This window comes from Podarcis erhardii (assembly GCF_964252035.2).
Source record: "Podarcis erhardii genome assembly, chromosome: 1".
NCBI lineage: Eukaryota > Metazoa > Chordata > Lepidosauria > Squamata > Lacertidae > Podarcis > Podarcis erhardii.
The window spans coordinates 115,601,403-115,621,042 of record NC_138497.1 but is presented as its reverse complement, the minus strand read 5'-3'; the positions used below and the strand labels follow the sequence as shown (position 1 = coordinate 115,621,042).

At 43.0% G+C, this 19,640-nt stretch overlaps 1 protein-coding gene across 2 annotated transcripts in view; it reads right to left on the bottom strand.

Annotated features, from left to right (window-relative positions):
* The window catches only part of ZNF385B (zinc finger protein 385B), a 192,661-nt gene extending 178,009 nt beyond the window's left edge, over positions 1-14,652 (bottom strand). For both annotated transcript variants that reach the window (XM_081836948.1, XM_081836950.1), the window contains exon 1: positions 14,572-14,652. In XM_081836948.1, coding sequence (XP_081693074.1) covers positions 14,572-14,641 — 70 coding nt within the window. In that variant the 5' untranslated portion in view covers positions 14,642-14,652. The remainder of the gene's footprint in view (positions 1-14,571) is intronic.
* Positions 14,653-19,640: the final 4,988 nt, after the last annotated feature.

Below are 19,640 nucleotides of genomic sequence, written 5' to 3'. Positions count from 1 at the left end.
CATTAAGCAGCAGGCAATATAAAGCACACCAGCCATAGCCAGGTTTTTGTTGCACGAAATAAAATACAGTTCAGAACCTACAGGGAAGTGTTTCCCATTCCAATAGGATTAGGGTTAGCCACCTAGAAGGACGCGATTTAAAATAAACATATAAATCAATAACACAATCCATGCAATGAAACAGCAACAGTAAAACAAGGCTACAAAACCAGAGAAAGTTTTTACTTGGCTTATGAAGGAGATCAGGTGTTTCCTGAGTTAAGTAAAGGGGTTTCACAATGAAAGGGCCACAACTGGAGGGCTCTTCCTGCAGCAAACTGATTAACTTCCAGCCTGCAGGATAGCTCAGTCAATAGAGCATGAGACTCTTAATTTTAGGGTCATGGGTTCGAACCCTACACTGGGCAAAAAAGAGTCCTACGTTGCAGGGGGTGACTTGATGACGATTGTGGTCCCTTCCAATTCTCTGATTCGAAAACCCTGGAAGAAGGGCCCCTGATTATGAATACAGGCAGGTTTCACACAGGAAAAGGTAACCAGGACCCAGGCCATTTAATGTATTGCAAAGCAATACTAGCTCTTTGAAATGAGTTTGAAAAGACACTTGAAGCCAGCGCAGCTCTGTGATAACAACTGTGTAATATGCTAATTGCAGCAAGTGCCAATCCATCTCAGGACTGTATCCAGTATGGCTCTTCTTATGATATTATGAGAAGCAGCAGTAATTACAATGCAAAAAAGGTCCATTCAGGGAGGAGGAGTCACTGAAGAACAGGAAAATTGTTCCTAAAACAAAGGAAGTGATTTATATTTATATTTATATTCTACACTTTGGTGAACAAAATACAACAGATTAGCAGCTTGTGCTGTTAATATATTTCACATAGAAAAATATTTTAAGAAGCAGCAGTTTGGATTTAAAAAAATAAGAAGCATCCGCTTTGCTCATGATCAGTGCCAATGCTTATCAACTTCATATGCCAATAATATTGAAAGTTACCAGCCTTTGAGATGGCATCACGATTGCTAATAGCTCCAAGCTGAGTGCTGTGAAAACTTATAGTCTGTTTATAAAAACAAATTTTTAAAAGCTTATCTCATGAAACACAATCGACCACAGTAACAAGTCTCTGCAGTGAATAAACGTTTTTGAAGGTTCTTTCATTTCTGAGAAGCAGTAAGTTTGTTGTTATAGAACCTTCCATAGCCGGCTGAGAGGATGACAGATTGATATTTATATTTATTCCTTTGTGAATTCACTGTCTGATTAGGTCATTCACCTATGGTTTTGCTGTTACTGCAATGCCTGATCAGAGCCTAGGTTTTTATAAAAAGGAAAATGAGAGGAAGCTCATGTTGCTTAATTAGTAAACAGCCATTTAACCATTCAAAGAGAAAAAGAGGACCAAAGATGACACAGATCTACAGGATATTTGCATGGGTTACTTTATATGTCCAGCTGCTAATTTAGAAAGAATTATTATAATTTGAAATAGAAATGCAATGCATCTCGCCATGGTGGGGAAGACTGCATTCAGGTGAGCTGTGTGTCTGCTCAGTCCAGCTACTAACTAGATGGGCAACTTCCAGGCCCCTCCTGCTCTCCCTTCTTAGGTTCTTTTTTTGTATATTTAAACCAGACAACCCTCCAGCTGTGAAAGAAAAATACAGGAAAAGCTCAGTGTAAAACTGTTCTTTCAAAACTGAGGAGTTTACACCAACTGGTGGGAAAATGCATACAAAAACCAGCTACAGTATTCACAGAATCAGTATCTGAACAGCTATTGCAAGGCTGAAGGCCCACTTAACCCAAATACTTTTGCAATGAGCATTTAACAGACTAATCTGAAACTCATATTTATTCTGCAGTATCTCCTACTGCATCAGTGATTTGATAATAGCTGTCAAAGCAGCATGGCTTCTTAGAAATGACTCCATTCCTTAGGCCAAGCAAGTAAACATTGGGGAGAATTTGCTACAGCCTCTCTGCATGCAGAACCTTTTTATAATTTGTGGACATCTCCCTCCTATTTACATATCCTGATACCTATAGTGGAACTTTGCCTTCTTTCTCCAATACTGCATCACTACAGAGGGACAGGAATTGTGGTAGATATACCAAAAGGTCTTGCATGCCGCTATTCTAATTGCAGCTCCTCTACTCCTTCTGTTGTTCTTGGCCAAACCTAAAACAGTCACACAGGTAAACCCACAAGATACACGCTTTCAGAATTAATAACTAAATTCCCAATTCGATCTACTTCAGGTGATAATTACTAAAAGAACAGCCACAGGCTATGGCATGATTGCCTTCCACAAGGAGGAAGAAGGAAGAAGTGCCTCTCTCTGTTGACTTAGAATAATATGGATGTTCCTACAGCATATTCCTCTTCAGCCTTCACAAACTAACATATCCTGCCTCCCCCCCAACTCTTGTCTATCATGTGTTTTTATTTCTCTCAGGATATCTATTCCAGCTCTTTCCTGTTTGGTATGAAAAAGGCAATTCAGTACCAAACACGGGTTGCAAGCAGTTCTCCAACCAAGTAATGGGTAAATAATGTATGTACTAGTTTGAAATGTGCATCTAAAGGCATTTATCAGTGAAAACAACATGCAAAGATGTATAAGGAAAATTGCTTTGCAAAAGTGTCTATATTAGGGGAAATGTGTATGTTATGGGGGGGGGGAATTTATCAAAATGCTGGCCAATTTCATTATGACTTCTAAAACATAAAACAATTGCAAACTGATGTGGAAATATGGAGAACTGAACTTAAAGATGGGGTGGGGTGAAGAGAAACCAAATATAATACATATAAAAGTATTAAAAGTAGCAGAAGAGAAATGGGACATATAACAAGGGAGGGGGTGGGGATAAAAAAATTTTTTTGACACTGCTACTGACCTTACACAGTTCATTAATCTACTCACAGCCTGATTTAAACAACAGACCACTCACCCTATTTATTGTCATGTCACCACTAATCTCTTTTTTCTTAGTCGATTATAGTCTCTTCTTGTGCCATCCATATCTACAGAATCCACCACTGCCCTCCTTGAACTTAATACTCGCATATTTACTCAGTTCCTTCCCTCATAGGTGCATGCCTTGCAATCTCTTCCCACCTCTAATTCCTGTCTCAGTGCCTTGTCTCCAGTCTAGTCCTGTTATGAACACATGGCATAGTACCAGAGCTACCCCCTTTCCAGGGCCTCCAGAAGATAATTCTCTGAGTGAGGAGCGGGTGCATTTTGACACATGGGTGAAAGCTGAGATCATCTGAGACATCTATTGGACAATACTGATAATCTCAGCTTTCATTGGAGGCAACGTAGCCAGTTTGGTAACTAAAAACAAATTATCCAAGGGCTTGTTCACATTGCTGGCTTGCTGTTTTAAGAATTTTTTTTTGGGGGGGGACATACCCCTCCTTTCAACTGTGTATTAATACACCAGAAATTCAAGAAAACTGTATTCTATTCACTCACTCACTCACTCAGCCCAAACAAGTTTCCACATAATGCAGAAAGTAGTAATACTCCTGGTTTCAGACAAGCACTGTGAAAGTACGCCTTCTGTAATTTTAAATAGTTAACAGATTTGTGTATTTTATATTGAGTCTGCTCACTGGATCAATGAATTAATTGAAAGGTTGAGTGATATATGTGGCCATACAATCCTCTCCTGAAATAAACTGAAGCACTGAGAAAGAAAAAGCACTGAACTGACTGTACTGCTGCCCACTTCTTGCAAAAGAACTATACTTCAGCATACATTATCCTCCATGATCTGTAGCTTTAGGCCCTCCTAAAGAATATTTAATAATACAGGCTGGAATTCAACATGGCGCTAAATGGGATGTGCACCTAAGGTTTGCTCATGCAGTCAGACTCCTGGTCCTTCCCCCCAACTTTCCGGACCAGATTTGGGGGTGACAGTGGGAGAGCACAGAAAGAGGAGAGAAGGTGAAGTCTCATTGCAAAAGCAGATCTTGCTCCATGCACACAGCAACTTAGTTGAATCCTGCCTGATCGTTTCTATATTTGTTTCAGTAAAGACTGCAAGTTTCCTGCCAGTTTTGATTTTCCTTCGTCTATCGCCATGTAATACGGCTTAGGAGAAAAGATGTAACTCCTGCATAGAAACCAGGAACAACAGAATGATATGACTGACGAGAACTGATTATTATAAGACATACTCAGGCTTTTCAGCATTGAGATTTTCTTTTCATTCATTTTTCTTTTGCTATTTGTATTAATTTTGTTGTTGTATATTGCTTGCACACATATGCATTTTTATTTTACATAGAAAATTGTATGCTTTAGCTGTGTCATAATCAGAGCAGACCAAATAGCTTCAATGAATTGTCACTTTAATAGCATAAAGTAGAAGAGGACTTTATCATCTTAATGATAAATTATTAGCAATGCTTAACACCTAAAGAAGTTTCCTTGGTAGACAATTGTTATAAAGCTAGCAGCAATGCTAATTGGTGGAACTGAAGTGCTCAGATTGGTTTCCAAGCGCTGTGTGTCTACAAACCTCAGCAGCTCAAGTTCTCTAATGCATTTTTAACATGTCAATTAATATGTTGTTTATAGAAGACACCGTCAGTTTTTCAGCTGATGCATAAGAAAAATCACAACTCTGTGCAGAATGTATAACAACTCTTTTAAGTGTGCATGCCAAAAGTTCAATAAATTGTAACTTCTTCTGAGATTAAACAACAATCGTGTCAGGAATTCAGATGAAAAAAGTTCATGGCACAGGAAAGAAGCCAATAAAAAAATGAAAGTTAGTGTATTTGATTAATTGGATTCAGGATTATTATGTTTAGCTTAATAAAGCACATTCTGTGGTATGCAGAAGCACAAGCAGTTCTCTGTAAAATTATTAGGTAGTTACTACATGACGTTTTTATAATATTAAACCCTAATCATAATTACCCAAGCATCTATGAACACACATGTCTTAAACTATTATGGGAGGAAGTACTCAATGGCCAGGCATTAAGATACCACGAGTTTTGTTCTCTCCTTTTTTCAATCATGGATAGATACATCAAAGGTTATAGAAAGGCCTTATGACTCCATTACTCTTCCATCCCTTAGATACTGTGAAATTAGAATTTATACACTTTCCTATTTTTAAAGGAAACTGTCATTTGCGACTGCCAGGTAGATATACTTAGGTACAGAGCTCAGTTCAACTTTACTATGCCCAGCCAAACAAAATTAAGCATCAAGGCAACTGATGTCAGAGTCTTTAGCCTGCTATGACAAGCTTGTAAGGAACACTTTGAGGACAGAAGTTCCACATCTCTGTATTGACTCTGATGCCACAGTTGTGGCAGTTCTAGATAAACCGTGCAACATGGCATCTAGTCTGGTGTTATGGGATCAGTTTCAGCTCTTGAAGCCTGAGGATATGCTCATAACTGTTCAGCCGATTACATGCCCTCTCAACTCATGCCCATCGTGGCTGATTTGAGTAAGTTGGGGGGGGTGTGGATTAACCAGAGCATGGATCCAGAGCATAGTAAAAATGCATCCTTTCATGAAGGAGAAGCGACAGCTGCTCTGCTCTGGACCTGGAGATCTGTGATAGTAACTACTGCCTGGTCACAAATATCCCCTTTGTGGAGGGAAGGCGCTTGAGATGCCCATCCAAAAGGACTGTTGGAGGAAATGTATGATCTGAACCCATTCCAGTCTGGGTTGAGGCCTGATTTGGAGATGGTCCTGACCGTGCTGCTGGCTGGCCTTTATCAAGAGTGGAAGAGCGGAACCCTGCTGCTTATTCTGGATTTCTCTCTGGATTTTGATACCATCAATTCATGATATCTTAGCAGAGTAGCTTTATGGGTTGGGAGTGCGAAGACGGTACCTCAGTCCCCATGCAATTATGCTGGAGGTGCTGCAGGATTCCATCTTCTTGTCCCAATGCTGTTTAACACGTGTTTAACAACTTGAATAAGATACTGGGGTTGGGGGGAGGTAAGCCTTACCTATCAATCACAAGACGTGGCACATGCACACCATTTGAATGGCAATGGGCATCAACTGGGGAGGGGGCTGGCACCCTCAAATACTTTATTAGAGGGGCTGAAAGGACCTTGCTCCCTAGGAGTTGGTCCCTATGTTTCCATATAAAGCCATTGGGAATCGTCATTTCACAATTTGGAGCAAGATGTCTCTCACTTCTATTTCTCTGTTAAAACTGTATTAGATGTGGTTGCATAGATCCTGCACCAATGTTGGATGCAGCTGTGAGCTGGATGAGGGCCCACAAGCTGAAGGTGAATCCTGGCAAAATGGAAACCTTGTTGGTTGGTTGTACCCATGTCTGAAAACTAGATAGGTTACATGTTCTGAACCTGGTTGCAGTCCTTTTGAAGGAGCAGGTCATAGTCTGGAGGTGCTTCTGGGTTCATCACTGTTGCTGTGGATCATGGTGGCTAGGAGCACCTTTTCCCAGCTTCAGCTGACAGGAACAATGGGCATCACCACAGTGGTTCATGTTTTGCTAACTTCAAAACTGGATTAGTGTAACTCCTTTAATGTGGGGCTGTTCTTAAAGTTGGTTCAGAAGCTGATGAGCCTACCCTGATTGTGTCACACCAATTTTGAAAGAATTGCACTGGCTACCACTTTGCTACCAAGCTAGATTTAAGGTTCTTCTGCTAATTTATAAAGCCATAAAAAATTTAGAGTCTGAAGGAACACTTTCTCCCATACAATCCTACCAGGATGCTAAGAACTAAATCTTCTCTTCAGTGCACATCACTAAAAAGTGCTTAACTATGGAGAACTTCTGAAACAATAATGGGATATTAGCTCCACCCAAGGCATGAATGAGAACAGGAACAACCAGGAAAAGATAGACATAATATTTTACAAGGACAGAAAGAAACATCACAGACAGAATAATTGCCGCACACAGGAAGAGTAAGGATATAGTTTGAATGCTTCACCTGTAGCTTTATACTGTAAACCATTTAATGTGTCAATATGATTGGAAGTTGTTAACATTGCAGTTGTTGTATAAGGGATTGCTATTTTGACTGGAGTGTAATTGAAATTAATAAGATTTTGGAACACAGAAATAAAGCAAATCATCAAATCATCAATTCTAGCATGGGGGGGGACACCTAATTTACAGAATTTGGCATTTGAATGATTGGTATTGGAAACTGTATTATAATTTGGCATTGTTATAAATAATGTGGCTATTATTGGATTATTGTAATTGAAAACTAATAAAATTTATTATAAAAAAGTGCTTAACTGACTGGATTGTGTATTAAAAATGGGGGAGAAAACCACATATGGCAATGTATGGTCAGTTACACATCAGCTTTGGCTCAAAAAACAACAACCAAGCTAGAAATAAATAATAAATTTATGTCAAGCCAATGAGGTATTTGCCTGGCATCACACACAACTGTGAAGTTATTGTAATTCTTTCAACCTTCCACACACATTCTAGCACTGTAATGAAAACACCAACCCAGTAACCCCAAATGGAATGAGATAGTGATTCCATAAAGGAAGCTCTCTTACAAAAGCAAAAAGATTTGAGGATGGCAGTCCCCTGGCTAGTTAATTATCAAAAGAGTCTTTTACTCAATTACCCACAGGACCAAATAAACTTCACTGTAAAACCAAATTTTACACATAACATATAATCTGGTGCATAGTCTTCAGCAAGGTATTTCACGTGGGCTGTGTACACACTCTAACTTTAAAGCACATTCCAAACACATTCTTTCCCCCCAAAAAGAATTCTGGGCTCTGCAATTTACCCCTCACAGTTACAATTCACAGGAACCCTTAACAAACTGCGGTGCCCAGAATACTTTGAGGGGAAGAATGTGGCTCAAATGTGCTTCATAGGTTTGGTGTGTACATTTGTGATCAGGTACTTTGTAACAGATAGTAGCGATGGGTGATTATAATAATAATATAATAATAATTTATTATTTGTACCCCGCCCATCTGTCTGAGTTTTCTCAGCCACCCTGGGTGGCTTCTAACAAGAGATTAAAAATATATTAAAATTATATATCTGTCCCACAGGAACTGACCTGATACTTTTCTTAGTACAGTGGTACCTCGGTTTACGAACTTAATTCATTCCTGAAGTCTGTTCTTAAACCCAATCCGTTCTTAAACCGAGGCGCGCTTTCCCTAATGAGGCCTCCTGCCACCAGTGCCCTTCCACCGTTCGTAGACTGAGGTAAAGTTCACAAACCGGAACACTACTTCTGGTTTTGCGGAGTTCGTAAACCTAATAGTTCATAAACAGGACTGTTTGTAAACTGAGGAAAAAGGTAAAGGTAAACGTACCCCTACCCGTACGGGCCAGTCGTGTCTGACTCTAGGGTTGTGCGCCCACCTCACTTAAGAGGCCGGGGGCCAGCGCTGTCCGGAGACACTTCCGGGTCACGTGGCCAGCGTGACAATGCTGCTGTGGCGAGCCAGCACCAGCGCAGCACACGGAAACACCGTTTACCTTCCCGCTATAAAGCGGTACCTATTTATCTACTTGCACTTGGGGGTGCTTTCAAACTGCTAGGTGGGCAGGAGCTGGGACTGAAAGATGGGAATTCACCCCGCCGCGCGGATTCGAACCGCCGACCATGCGATCGGCAAGTCCTAGGCACTGAGGTTTTACCCACAGCGCCACCCGCGTCCCCAGTGAGGTACCACTGTACTAATGCAAAACTGTACTACTGCACTGTACTAATGCAAAACTTGGAGACCAGCTGAAGATTTTGAGAGAGAGAGCATCAATATGCTGATGACCCTCAGATCTATACCACACCCACAACACTTTGGGAGCAGCAGTGCCAATCTGGAATCAACGTCTGATTGCAATACTTAAATAGATGAAGGTAGCAAATAAAAGCTTTTGTGCATCGTATGTGTAACTATGGCATGTTACAGAACTGTAGGAACTTTTCAGTGTTTAAAGTTGAATACACACCATGAGTGATCCATAAGCTGTGAAGGGGAGTCATAGCCTTGGATAACAGCGTTTTTTCTTCTTCTACTCCCTCTTGCTGAATAAGCAAACAGAACCCTACACCCAAGCTACATGAAGGATCAGCTGCTCCCTCATGTACCTATCCAGACTGGAAATGTGAAGGTCGGGGGAAGACGAGGAAGAAACCTGGAAAACTGGGGGGGGGGTACATCACCCCCATTTATCCTTTTTTCTCCTGGGCATCTCTAATCCTCTGAGACTCTGAGATCACTGCTGGAGTCCCTGCTCTGAGCATGCATGTCAGGTGAGATGATATGGGTAGATCCTGGGGAAATGGTTTTCATATGTGTAATGACACCCCATGTATCTTCTTCTTCTTTGGCAATCATTTGTAGCCGAGTAAGATTGTCTTCCAAAACAGGGTTTTAACAGAGGGTCCGTAAGTGACTGTGGAGGCCAGTTCTGGATCCACACGTCCTTCCACAGTGGGGACATAGGTTTCCAGGCAGGAATTGATCATGGTGAGGGTTTGCCAAGTATGCTTCCTCTTAGCGTGTTTCTCCCTTTCGTCCTGAGCTCGAGTGTCTTCAAAGCCCCATGACACCTTTGGTAAAGGCTGCTCTCCAACTGGAGTGCTTGCAGGCCAGTGTTTCCCAATTGTCAGTGTTTATACTACATTTTTTTTAGAAATGCCTTGAGAGAGTCTTTAAACCTCCTTTGTTGACCACCAACATTACATTTTCCATTTTTAAGTTTGGAATAGAGTAGTTGCTTTGGAAGACGATAATCAGGCATCCGCACAAGTATAATGTGTCCTCCGAAAGTGGCTCTTTATACTCTTTTCAGTGTCAGGTGAAAATCTCTGCCTCTCCCCCCACAAAGCCCCCTGGCTTTTTGGACCTTAACCAACTGACTATAGACCTGCCGTGTACTTTATTATGCCAACTTACTTGCTGTTACTGAAATTTTATGTTGCTTTTTATTGCTTTATTGGTTATTATTATACCTTAATGTTTTATCGTTGTAAGCCTTCCAGAGAACACTGTTACTGAGCAGCACACAAAATGTTGTAAATAAATAAATTCGTTTAGTTATGAGCAAGTATAAACCTGCCCCTCCTTTAGCTATTGTCAAACTGCTCTTACCATCTCCAACATTATGTTTTCACTGGACATCCAGTACAAGAGAGATGAAAGCTTTTTTATTATCTAATTGTCTGCATCTGTGAGACAGGCACTAGGGTTTCTGGGAGTTATAAGGGCTTTGCAGTTGTCACCGACGTTTTTGTAGCCTCAACTATTTACTGCAGTGAGCTGCTCCATTTGGGTTGCCACTGAAAAGAACCCAGCAATGTCACTTAGAGAATGCAGAACACAATACACTTCAATGCGCATCTATTCAAATTACCATTTTATTTTATTTTTGCAAAATAAAGCTCTTTATAGCCTCCACCCACCCACTCTTCAGGAAAACCTTCAATTCTCAATAATTTAGTTTATATAATATTCTGGATCTGTGTCTTTTTAATGAATGTTTGATGTCTTCTTGCATATTGTTAGCCACCTTCAATCATAAGAAAAAACGGGGTTCAGCACAATCTTCAATATGCTTCTCAGTGTATGTCAACCACAATACACCATTATTTGATTTTACTATTAAAATGTCAATAGCAAATTATTGCATTCCTTAGAATGCTTAAGAAAAATATAGGAGATGCAGCTTTATCAACGGTAGACCTGTTCGCTTAAAACGGAAGAAAGCTCACTAGTCGAGTTAAATGCATCCTGCCTGCAAGGTGCCACACAAGTACAAGGGAACTTAAGCATGAAAATGATGCTGAGACTGTGACACCTTTCTTTTCTTCTGAATAAATAACGCTGGCCTGATCTTTGCAACTTAACTAGAGTATGTTAGGGATAACCTTCTACTGAACTTCCGTACCCAATTACATGCTGGCACCAGCTAATTTCTCAAAGATGAAGAGCCTCACCTGCTTTGTAAAGTAGACTCAGATAAAACTGATGCTAGGCAAAACTGCCTTACGGAATCAGACCTTATAATCTTTAAAACGGCACGATTCCTGGTCAATTTGCTGACTGAAAAGCTGCGGCATTGATAGGAAATCCTTGAAACTCCTTAAGAGAGATGAATTCTCATGCAGTGTGTTTGTGTCTGTATTTTTCTCCCTTCTAAAACTTTGCTTAAGTCATCTACCACAGCATCTCTCAGGCCGTTTTCATTATTTGCCTTCATTAGTCATGGGAAATGGAAAAGAAGGGTGGGAAATAAATGTGCGTAAAACTGTTAAAATTAGAGGGGGGGAGAGAGAGTTTGGAACTAAAATGACATAAAGTGCCTATGAGTCAATATATTCCTTTATTCTCAGGGAGAAAGGGTGCAAACAGCAAATGATATTTTTATATTCAAGAAGTGAACATTTATTTTCAGAAACTATCCTGCTTGTTATGGTACTTTTAATTATAAGCAAGTGAGGAAGCAAAACAAAATGCTGCTCGAGGAAAAAAAAAACCTTGAAGCTGTTAGCTGGCCTGATCTGCAGCTTCATAGCCACCCCTTCTCAGGCAGAGTGGTTGCCCATAGTAGGAAAGTCACACCACTTGAGGAGAGATTATTGTTCCTGTGTCCTTTCCTTCCTTCTTTCCCTTTGCTTTCTTCCATGCAACTGCACACATGGGCTCTCTCTCTCTCTCTCTCTCTCTCTCTTTTCCCCTGTGTTGGGGTTTTTGCCCTGCAATTTTAATTTTAAATGTTTATGTAATTGTGTACATGTCTGGGCTTTCCTGAACCTGATGATACCTCTCTCTTGTGCTTAGATGGATCTGTTTGGTTGACATCAGCTTTGGCCCTCCGGATGTTGCTGAACTACAGGTCTGAATCAGTCCCAGCAAGCATGGCTAATGGCCAGGGATGAGGAGAGTTGGATAGAAGGTAGAATAATAGAATTGGAAGGGACCGCAAGGATCATCTAGTCCAACCCCCTGCAATGCAGGAATCTCACCCAACGTGGGGCTCAAACCCATGACGCTGAGATTAAGAGTCTCATGCTCCAACAACTGAGCTATCCTCTGGTGTTGTTGTTCAGCAATTGGTGGAGGACCAAAGTTTCCCCACACCTGGTCTAATTAATGAACAGCACTCACTCCTGAAAAACAGATGGGAATGATAGCTAAACTACCTATCTCCGATAAGAGAATGCACAGGAGAGGATAGCAAATTGTTACCAACTGCAGGTCAACACCACCTTAATATCTGAAATATTTAAAACATTTGAAATATTTATTCCCTACCCACACTAAAGGCAAGACACTTTTATGTTTAATAACTCAACAAGGTACATGGTCTAGTCAGACAACCCACTTGACCTCCATAGTTACTATCATATCAGTTCACTTTTTCAACTCAATTTTCCCATTTCTTCATTCTAATAATATAGCTACCTGGAAAATGTAAACATTAATGTTGTCTGACATTGCACCATAGGCATGAAATGCTTGCTATCAGCATAACTGTGTGAATTCATACATTTTACCTTTTTAAATTTGGAGAGTCCTACTAAACAGCTGTGTAAAGTCCCCGTATATTTCTAACAAAGTTATTTCCTCGCATCCTTTGAAACAGGAGTTTGCATTTCATGAGAACAAAAATCACTGTAATCTATCCTGGACATTGATGGTACAGCTATTGCTAAGCAAACAACCTTTCCACAATTGCATGATTACACCGGCCAAAGACTAGGAGATGGGCAGTATGTTAGAGACCCTCTCCTCATTAATTTACAGCTCTGAAGGAGTTCTATTAACTAAAAGGGAGAAGCTCGTGTACTCTTTCTTTGAGCAATTAACTAAAGTGGAGTCCGGAAGACCATGTGTTGCAATTGCTTACTAGCCAGATGTTTCCTAAGCAGGGATCCAGGGACAGCATGCTGTACTACCTTTTATCCAATTATTTGAGCTTCTCGCCAGAGCATTCCCTTCTAGTCCTGGAGCCCTCACACTGGGAGTGCTGCGTTTCCCAATGATATCTCACCTCCAAATCAACACGCACCTGATATGCAAACACCTTATGCTAAACATTACATTTTATAAACCAAGTCAGTGTAAACGTATTCTTAGATAAATCAGTAATGATGTTTGCCACGAGTGCATGTATCTTACAATCCTGATAACAGCAGCTCACTATTTTATTCTTCGTTTTTTATTTATAAGCCATGAGACATCAAAGAGAAAGTTAAAATAAAAATGCATCAGTTTCAGCAAGAGATAAACATTTCTAAATTTATCCTGAACTTATTTTGTCAACAGCTGGCTGTCTTCCCATGTTCCCTCTTTTGAATTGATTATAAGGTTACAAATCCTCCATAACCTTCAGACTTTTCTTGACGACACAGCTAGGGTGGTTGGTGGGAAATAACTTTTTGTTGTTGCTGCTGGCATCGTTTGCGAATTAGTGCATCTTGGTAGATGGGAAGGCACTATTGTGGAATAATCCTGCACAGAGCTTGCTGCTGCATCAGCTGTTTCTGAAATCTCTTATGCTCATGGGCATTTAAAAAAAAAACTTATTGAAAGCATAATAAACAGCAACAAGCTTCCACTTTTTGATTTGTTCCTTTACTGAGAGCCACGTGTTTCTGAGAAATCCTCCTCCAGAGAAAGCGCACTTGGTAGCAAGATATCACATTCTTCTTTACCATTATGCCCCTTGAAATCTACGGCTAAAGCGCAAGGCAGGGCCGGCCCACCCATGAGGCAAGGTGAGACAAACGCCTCGGGCAGCAGGGTCAACCAGGGCAGCAGATCCTGCTGTCAATCTCTTCACCCAACACACACTACCTTGTTCCTGATGTAGATCTTCCCTGACCCCTTCTTTACTGGTGGGGAGGGGGTGCCATTTGGGGGTCCGCCTCAGGTGCCAAAATGTCTTGGACCAGCCCCAGCATCAAGACCCATAGCCTGAGGTCCGGCAACTACGTGCACCTTCCTCTCTGCGAAAGCTTCAAACCTCAAACACACACACACACATCTCTGCTCTGTAATTAGATCATCAAGGATGATTCCTCAAAGTAGGCTAATTCCTCATTTATGAAGGAAATTCCTCCTTCCAAGAACAACCAGAGCTTTAAAAAAAAAAAAAAAAAAGCGCTAGGAGTCAAGTGAGGCTAAGAGGACTGCCAAAAGGAACTCTCTCTCCTTCAACATGAAAACCAAAGTCTACAAGAAACCTCTAAGCAAAGATTTCTCTCTCTCTTTTGTAAACCAAACACACACACACACACACTTTTCTCCCCATGGGTGTGGCGGGGGGGGGGCAGGGGGCAGCTGCCTCTCCAAAAAATCAAGCAAATAAATAGAAATAGTTCACTAAAAGTAGAATTTGTAGAAAGATTTTGACAGGTTTTTTCTGACCACTCGGGGTCAAAAGGAAGTAATTTTAAACAATTGTTGTTGAGACCTTTCCTTCCCAATCGGCTAGGCAGAGCCAGATGGAGGAAGATGACAGGTGGCTGTTCTGCTCCCCCCACCTCCATACAAACCCCATGCTTCCTTCAGTTCTCCTACCTTTCAGCGACACCCCCGTGGGCTCTGCAAACCTGACACGGTTCGCAGACACTGACCTATTTAGAGACATGAGAAATGATGAACTCCGCGCCCGCCTGAAACAAGCGAGGAGGAGATAACACGGGAGGGGGGGGGAGAGAGAGAGAGAGAGAGAGAGAGGGGGGGGGAGAGATGCGGGGGACGCGGGAATCCCCCCCCCCCCGCCGCCGAGTCCAAGAGAGGAAGAAGCGGCTCTTACGCTTTTGCCCGACGCAGCCAAAACTTTCCGAGGAAAGGCAGAGCGCCCGGCGCTGAGAGGTACGAAGAAGGCGCGCCCAGGCGCCCCCCCAAGAGCCGCCTGCACTGACCTGCCTCTTTGCCGTCTCTTCCCCTCACACGCCGCCCCGGGATGCTGCTCGCTCGCTGGCTGGCTCTCCGGCTGCCTGGAGGAGGAGCAGCAGCTGGGCGCCCTTCGCGGACAAATCACCGCCTGGGGTTGGCGCGCGGCTCGGTGGGCTAGCCTCGCTTTCGCGCCGCCGGGACGGACGGGGGAGGGGGGAGGGGACGGGGGGTGGGTTGGGTTGGGGGGTTTTGGGGGGGGGCGGGGGGGGGTTCGCCTCCCGCCTGTCCTCGAAGGCAAAGCAAGCAGGCGAAAGAGGCCCCGTTCCCAAGCGCGGCTCTTCCTCCCCTCAGCGCGTCAAAGTTGAGGCGAGCAGATTCCGCCAGGTGCGCTCCCGCCTGCCCAGCCCCTCTTACCTCCTCGACCAGGCGCTGCTGCTGCTGCTGCTGCCCGTTTCCGCAGCCGGTCCGCATGTGTGAGTGTGAGGGCGCGTGAGCTCTTTGGCACGCGGAGGGCCGCGGGTGGGGGAGCGCGCGCGCGGGCGGGCGCGGAGCTGCCCGTCCCAACAGCAAAGCCGCCAGCCCCAACCTCGGAAGGGAGGACGGCGGCGGCAGCAGCAGCAGCGGGCCGGCTTGGTCCCCCGCCAAGCGCATGCGCCCGCCACAGCCTGGGCCCCGCGAACGACCCTCGCCAAGCAGGTGAGGGGAGAAGGCGCGCGCGCGCAGGGGGCTGAAGGGGGGGGGGAGTCAGAATGTAGACGGGAGGCGGGTGGGAAAGGGAAGCCCCACCTTTGCGTTCCTGAAGACGCTGAGTGAGTGAGCCCTTCTGCAACTTTTCCTCCTGCTGCACCTGTTCCAAGAGGGCTGCACGGTGCCCCAAAGCTGCGCAGGACTCTTCTCTTCTGGTTCTCACGGTAATTCCGTCGCTTCCGGCTGTCTTTGAAATATACCCTGCGCCCCTGACACATAGGAGTCAACTCCCAGGGAGAGAGGTCCCTTCGGCTCCCTATGGGCCTAGCCAGGGGACGCAGCTTCCCCCCCCCCCATCAAGAATAATAATAATAATAAATTTAATAAATTTAAATAATAAAGTAATAATAATAATTTTTATTTATATCCCGCCCTCCCCAGCTGGAGCAGCTGCTTCAAAGATTACTCAGAATAAGAGAGAGAAAATACACTGTTTTCATACATTTTGTTTCTCCTGGCAAAGCTAGAGATTGTGCACTGGAGCCACAACCGTCAACTTTTTCTGATGCTTCTAAGAATTCTTTTGCCAAAATACTCCCCAGACTAGTGCTTAAAAATAATGCCTGACTGAAATAACCTTGCACCAAAAATACTGCAGCCCAGCTCTATGTATGTTTACTGCAACATCCTCAGGAAATCACAAAATTGTTCATCGTAAAGCTTATGCACCCCAGCACTTTTATCTACCTTCATCCCCTCCACTTTAATTGAAATCATTTGCGTCACACCTATGGTCTGTTCATAAAGAGCTGCTCCACTAACAGTTGCACCAGCACCATGCTACAAAACCAATTGCTGTTCTAGCCCTACAGAGAGGTTGACACCGGGGACTCAGCTATACAAGGGCAAATAAAACATTTTAAGTGCGTTTTAAGTGCATTATACACATGTGACACTAGATGGCGGTGGTGAGCTTAATGGCAAATTCACTCTCTCTCTCTCTCTGGGGGCTGGATGTGGCCCAACCGCCTTCTAAATCCAGCCCGCGGACGGTCCGGGAAGCAGCGTTTTTACTTGAGTAGATTGTGTCCCTTTATTTAAAATTCATCTCTGTGTTGTTTGTGGGGCCTGCTTGGTGTTTTTACATGAGTAAAATGTGTGCTTTTATTTAAAATGCATTTCTGGGTTATTTGTGGGGCATAGGAATTTGTTCATTTTTTCCCCCCCTTCAAAATATAGTCCGGCCCTCCACATGGTCTGAGGGACGGTGGACCGGTCCCCTGCTGACAAAGGTTGCTGACCCCTGCTCTCTCTATATATAAACACTTTTTTAAAAAAGTATTTTAACAGCATTTTTTATTATGTGTCTAGATTCCACCTGCGAGTGTCCTTCTTTTATATAGACACATGTATAAATCTTAGTTGCAAGACTGCAAGACTCCCTGGTTTTGGAGTGCAACGTGAGAAGGTCCAACTAGCAAGAACTCTTTCATTGCTGAGATAACTGGGGGGCGGGGGGAGCAGGAATGATTGGGTTTTTGGATTTATTTCTGTTATATATTTTGTGGTTTTATCTTGTGAAGCGCCCTGAGACTTGCGGATACAGGGTGGTATACAAACAAACAAACATATAATAATAACAACTGGTGAAGGCCAGGGTTCTTAATGGGTGGTGGATGGTTTCTGTTTTTAGTATTGTTTGGGTTTTTTGCATGTTATTTTTATATAACTTTTATATGGTTAGAGGTTGTCTTAGTGCTAGCTTGGTTTCGATGTTATGTGTTGATAATAATTATTTTTTTAAATGATAGCAATGCAGTCCACTTCAGATGTGTCTTATAGAGTAACCAGCATACACATATTTTGTTTTCATTTAATTACATAGTTTATTAAAACCCCAGGTTTGTCCCTAACATTTACTCAGAGTAGATGCATTGAAATTAATGGACCTAAGTATGTCAGGGCTATTATCTTCAATGGGTTTATTCCGAGTAAAAGCTGGTTTGATGCAACCCCAACATCCCCTTCTTCCTTGACCTTTAAAGCCCTAAATAGCCTTGGCCCAGTATACCTGAAGGAGCGTCTCCACCCCCATCGTTCAGCCCGGACACTGAGGTCCAGCTCTGAGGGCCTTCTGGCGGTTCCCTCACTGCGAGAAGCCAAGTTACAGGGAACCAGGCAGAGGGCCTTCTCGGTAGTGGCACCCGCCCTGTGGAACGCCCTCACACCAGATGTCAAAGAGAACAACAACTACCAGACTTTTAGAAGACATCTGAAGGGCAGCCCTGTTTAGGGAAACTTTTAATGTTTGATGCATTACTGTATTTTAATATTTTGTTGGAAGCTGCCCAGAGTGGCTGGGGAAGCCCAGCCAGATGGGCGGGGTATAAATAATAAATTGTTATTATTATTATTATTATTCCCACATATAACTTTTTATGACTCTTCAAAGTACTGCTAGTTTCCTGGCTGTAGACATTCACCTGGCTGTTTTGTAACCCATGCTTCATTCCAGTTCTGAAGCCAGCTTACACTCACAGAAAAGGAAATACTGTATTAAGGAGGTTTTTGGGGGGGCGGGGGGGAGAGAGAGAGAGAAACTAATTTTCACAAGTGTGCCCTTGGAAGCAAAGTCAGAGAGGACTGTGCTTGAGCAAAGCTCAGAGTGGAAGACAATCAGAGGCTGAATTGAAATCAGACGAGTCAGACAAATATTTAGGCCATCTAGGGAATGTGATTCTAAATGGAAGGGACAGAAGTACCATGCTTAATCCATTTTTTGTTGCTGCTCGGCAGCAGAAAAGAAAAACACTTTAGCACTGATTGGATAATACTTCCATTGTACAGTACTTCAATCTCTGCTTTTGGAAGATGGTAGTTCTCCTTAATAGCATGGGGGGGGGGAATCACATCACATGCTGTTTACAGTTCCACGTGTAACTATGACAAAAACCCCTCTCGCTTAAAGTTTATGGTGAAATATTTCTGGTCTTTGGCCTCTTCCTAATCGAGATACAGTCTTCTTCACCTGTTATCTCCACCAACAGATGAAGTAATTGTGTTGTGGAAGATAGGCTGTTGGTTCAGGACTGCAGGAGACAAATCCCCATTTAACCATAAAGCAAACTGATGGCCTTGCCCACATCACTAGTTTTGTGCACGCACCATGCTTTTAAACATATGACTTCCTGGGAGCTGTAGTTTGTTAAGGGTGGGGACAGCTGCAGCTCTGTGGGGAGTAAACTACAGTTCCCAGAATTCTTTGTGGAAAGCAACATTCTTTAAATGTGCAATGTGTAAGCAGGCAATGGCTCCAACTCTCTGGGGGTAAGCCCTATGGAGTTCAAAGGAACTGACTTCCGCATTCCAGCACTGGGTGAAATTTCACGCACTTCAGTTAAGCGTGTACTTTGCTGCTCCAAAGCTGTATGAGTTGTACCACTCACTGACCACTGGATGGAGATTTTAATTATCTAACGTATTTTTCGCTCTATAGGACGCACCAGACCACAAGACGCACCTAGTTTTTGGAGGAGGAAAACAAGAAAAAAAATATTCTGAATCTCAGAAGCCTGTACAGCAAGAGGGATTGCTGCGCAGTGAAAGCAGCGATCCCTCTTGCTGTTCTGGCTTCTGGGATAGCTGCGCAGCCTGCATTCGCTCCATAAGATGCACACACATTTCCCCTTACTTTTTAGGAAGGAAAAAGTGAGTCTTATAGAGCAAAAAATACGGTATGTAAAAAATAATACTGTAGTTATTTGGCCATTTACTGATTCTCTTTTTCATAAAGGGTTACTCCTGCTGTTCCATCCCTCGCCACCTCCCACATTGCATATGTGTGTGATTGGTGGGAAAGGTCTAAAGCAGGGAGCTTGCTCTGAAACACACAGAGTATCGTGTGATTTAGACTCTGGGACAGTCAGAGGGCTCTGAATTGTGCAGGGAACCCATGTAGATAGAACAGGCTGGTCTCTTCAAACCTATCCCCAGCGGTTTTAGATGATGGGCAGAATGGGGCCAGCTTGAGACATGCTGGGCCTGCTCCCAGCCTGTCCACA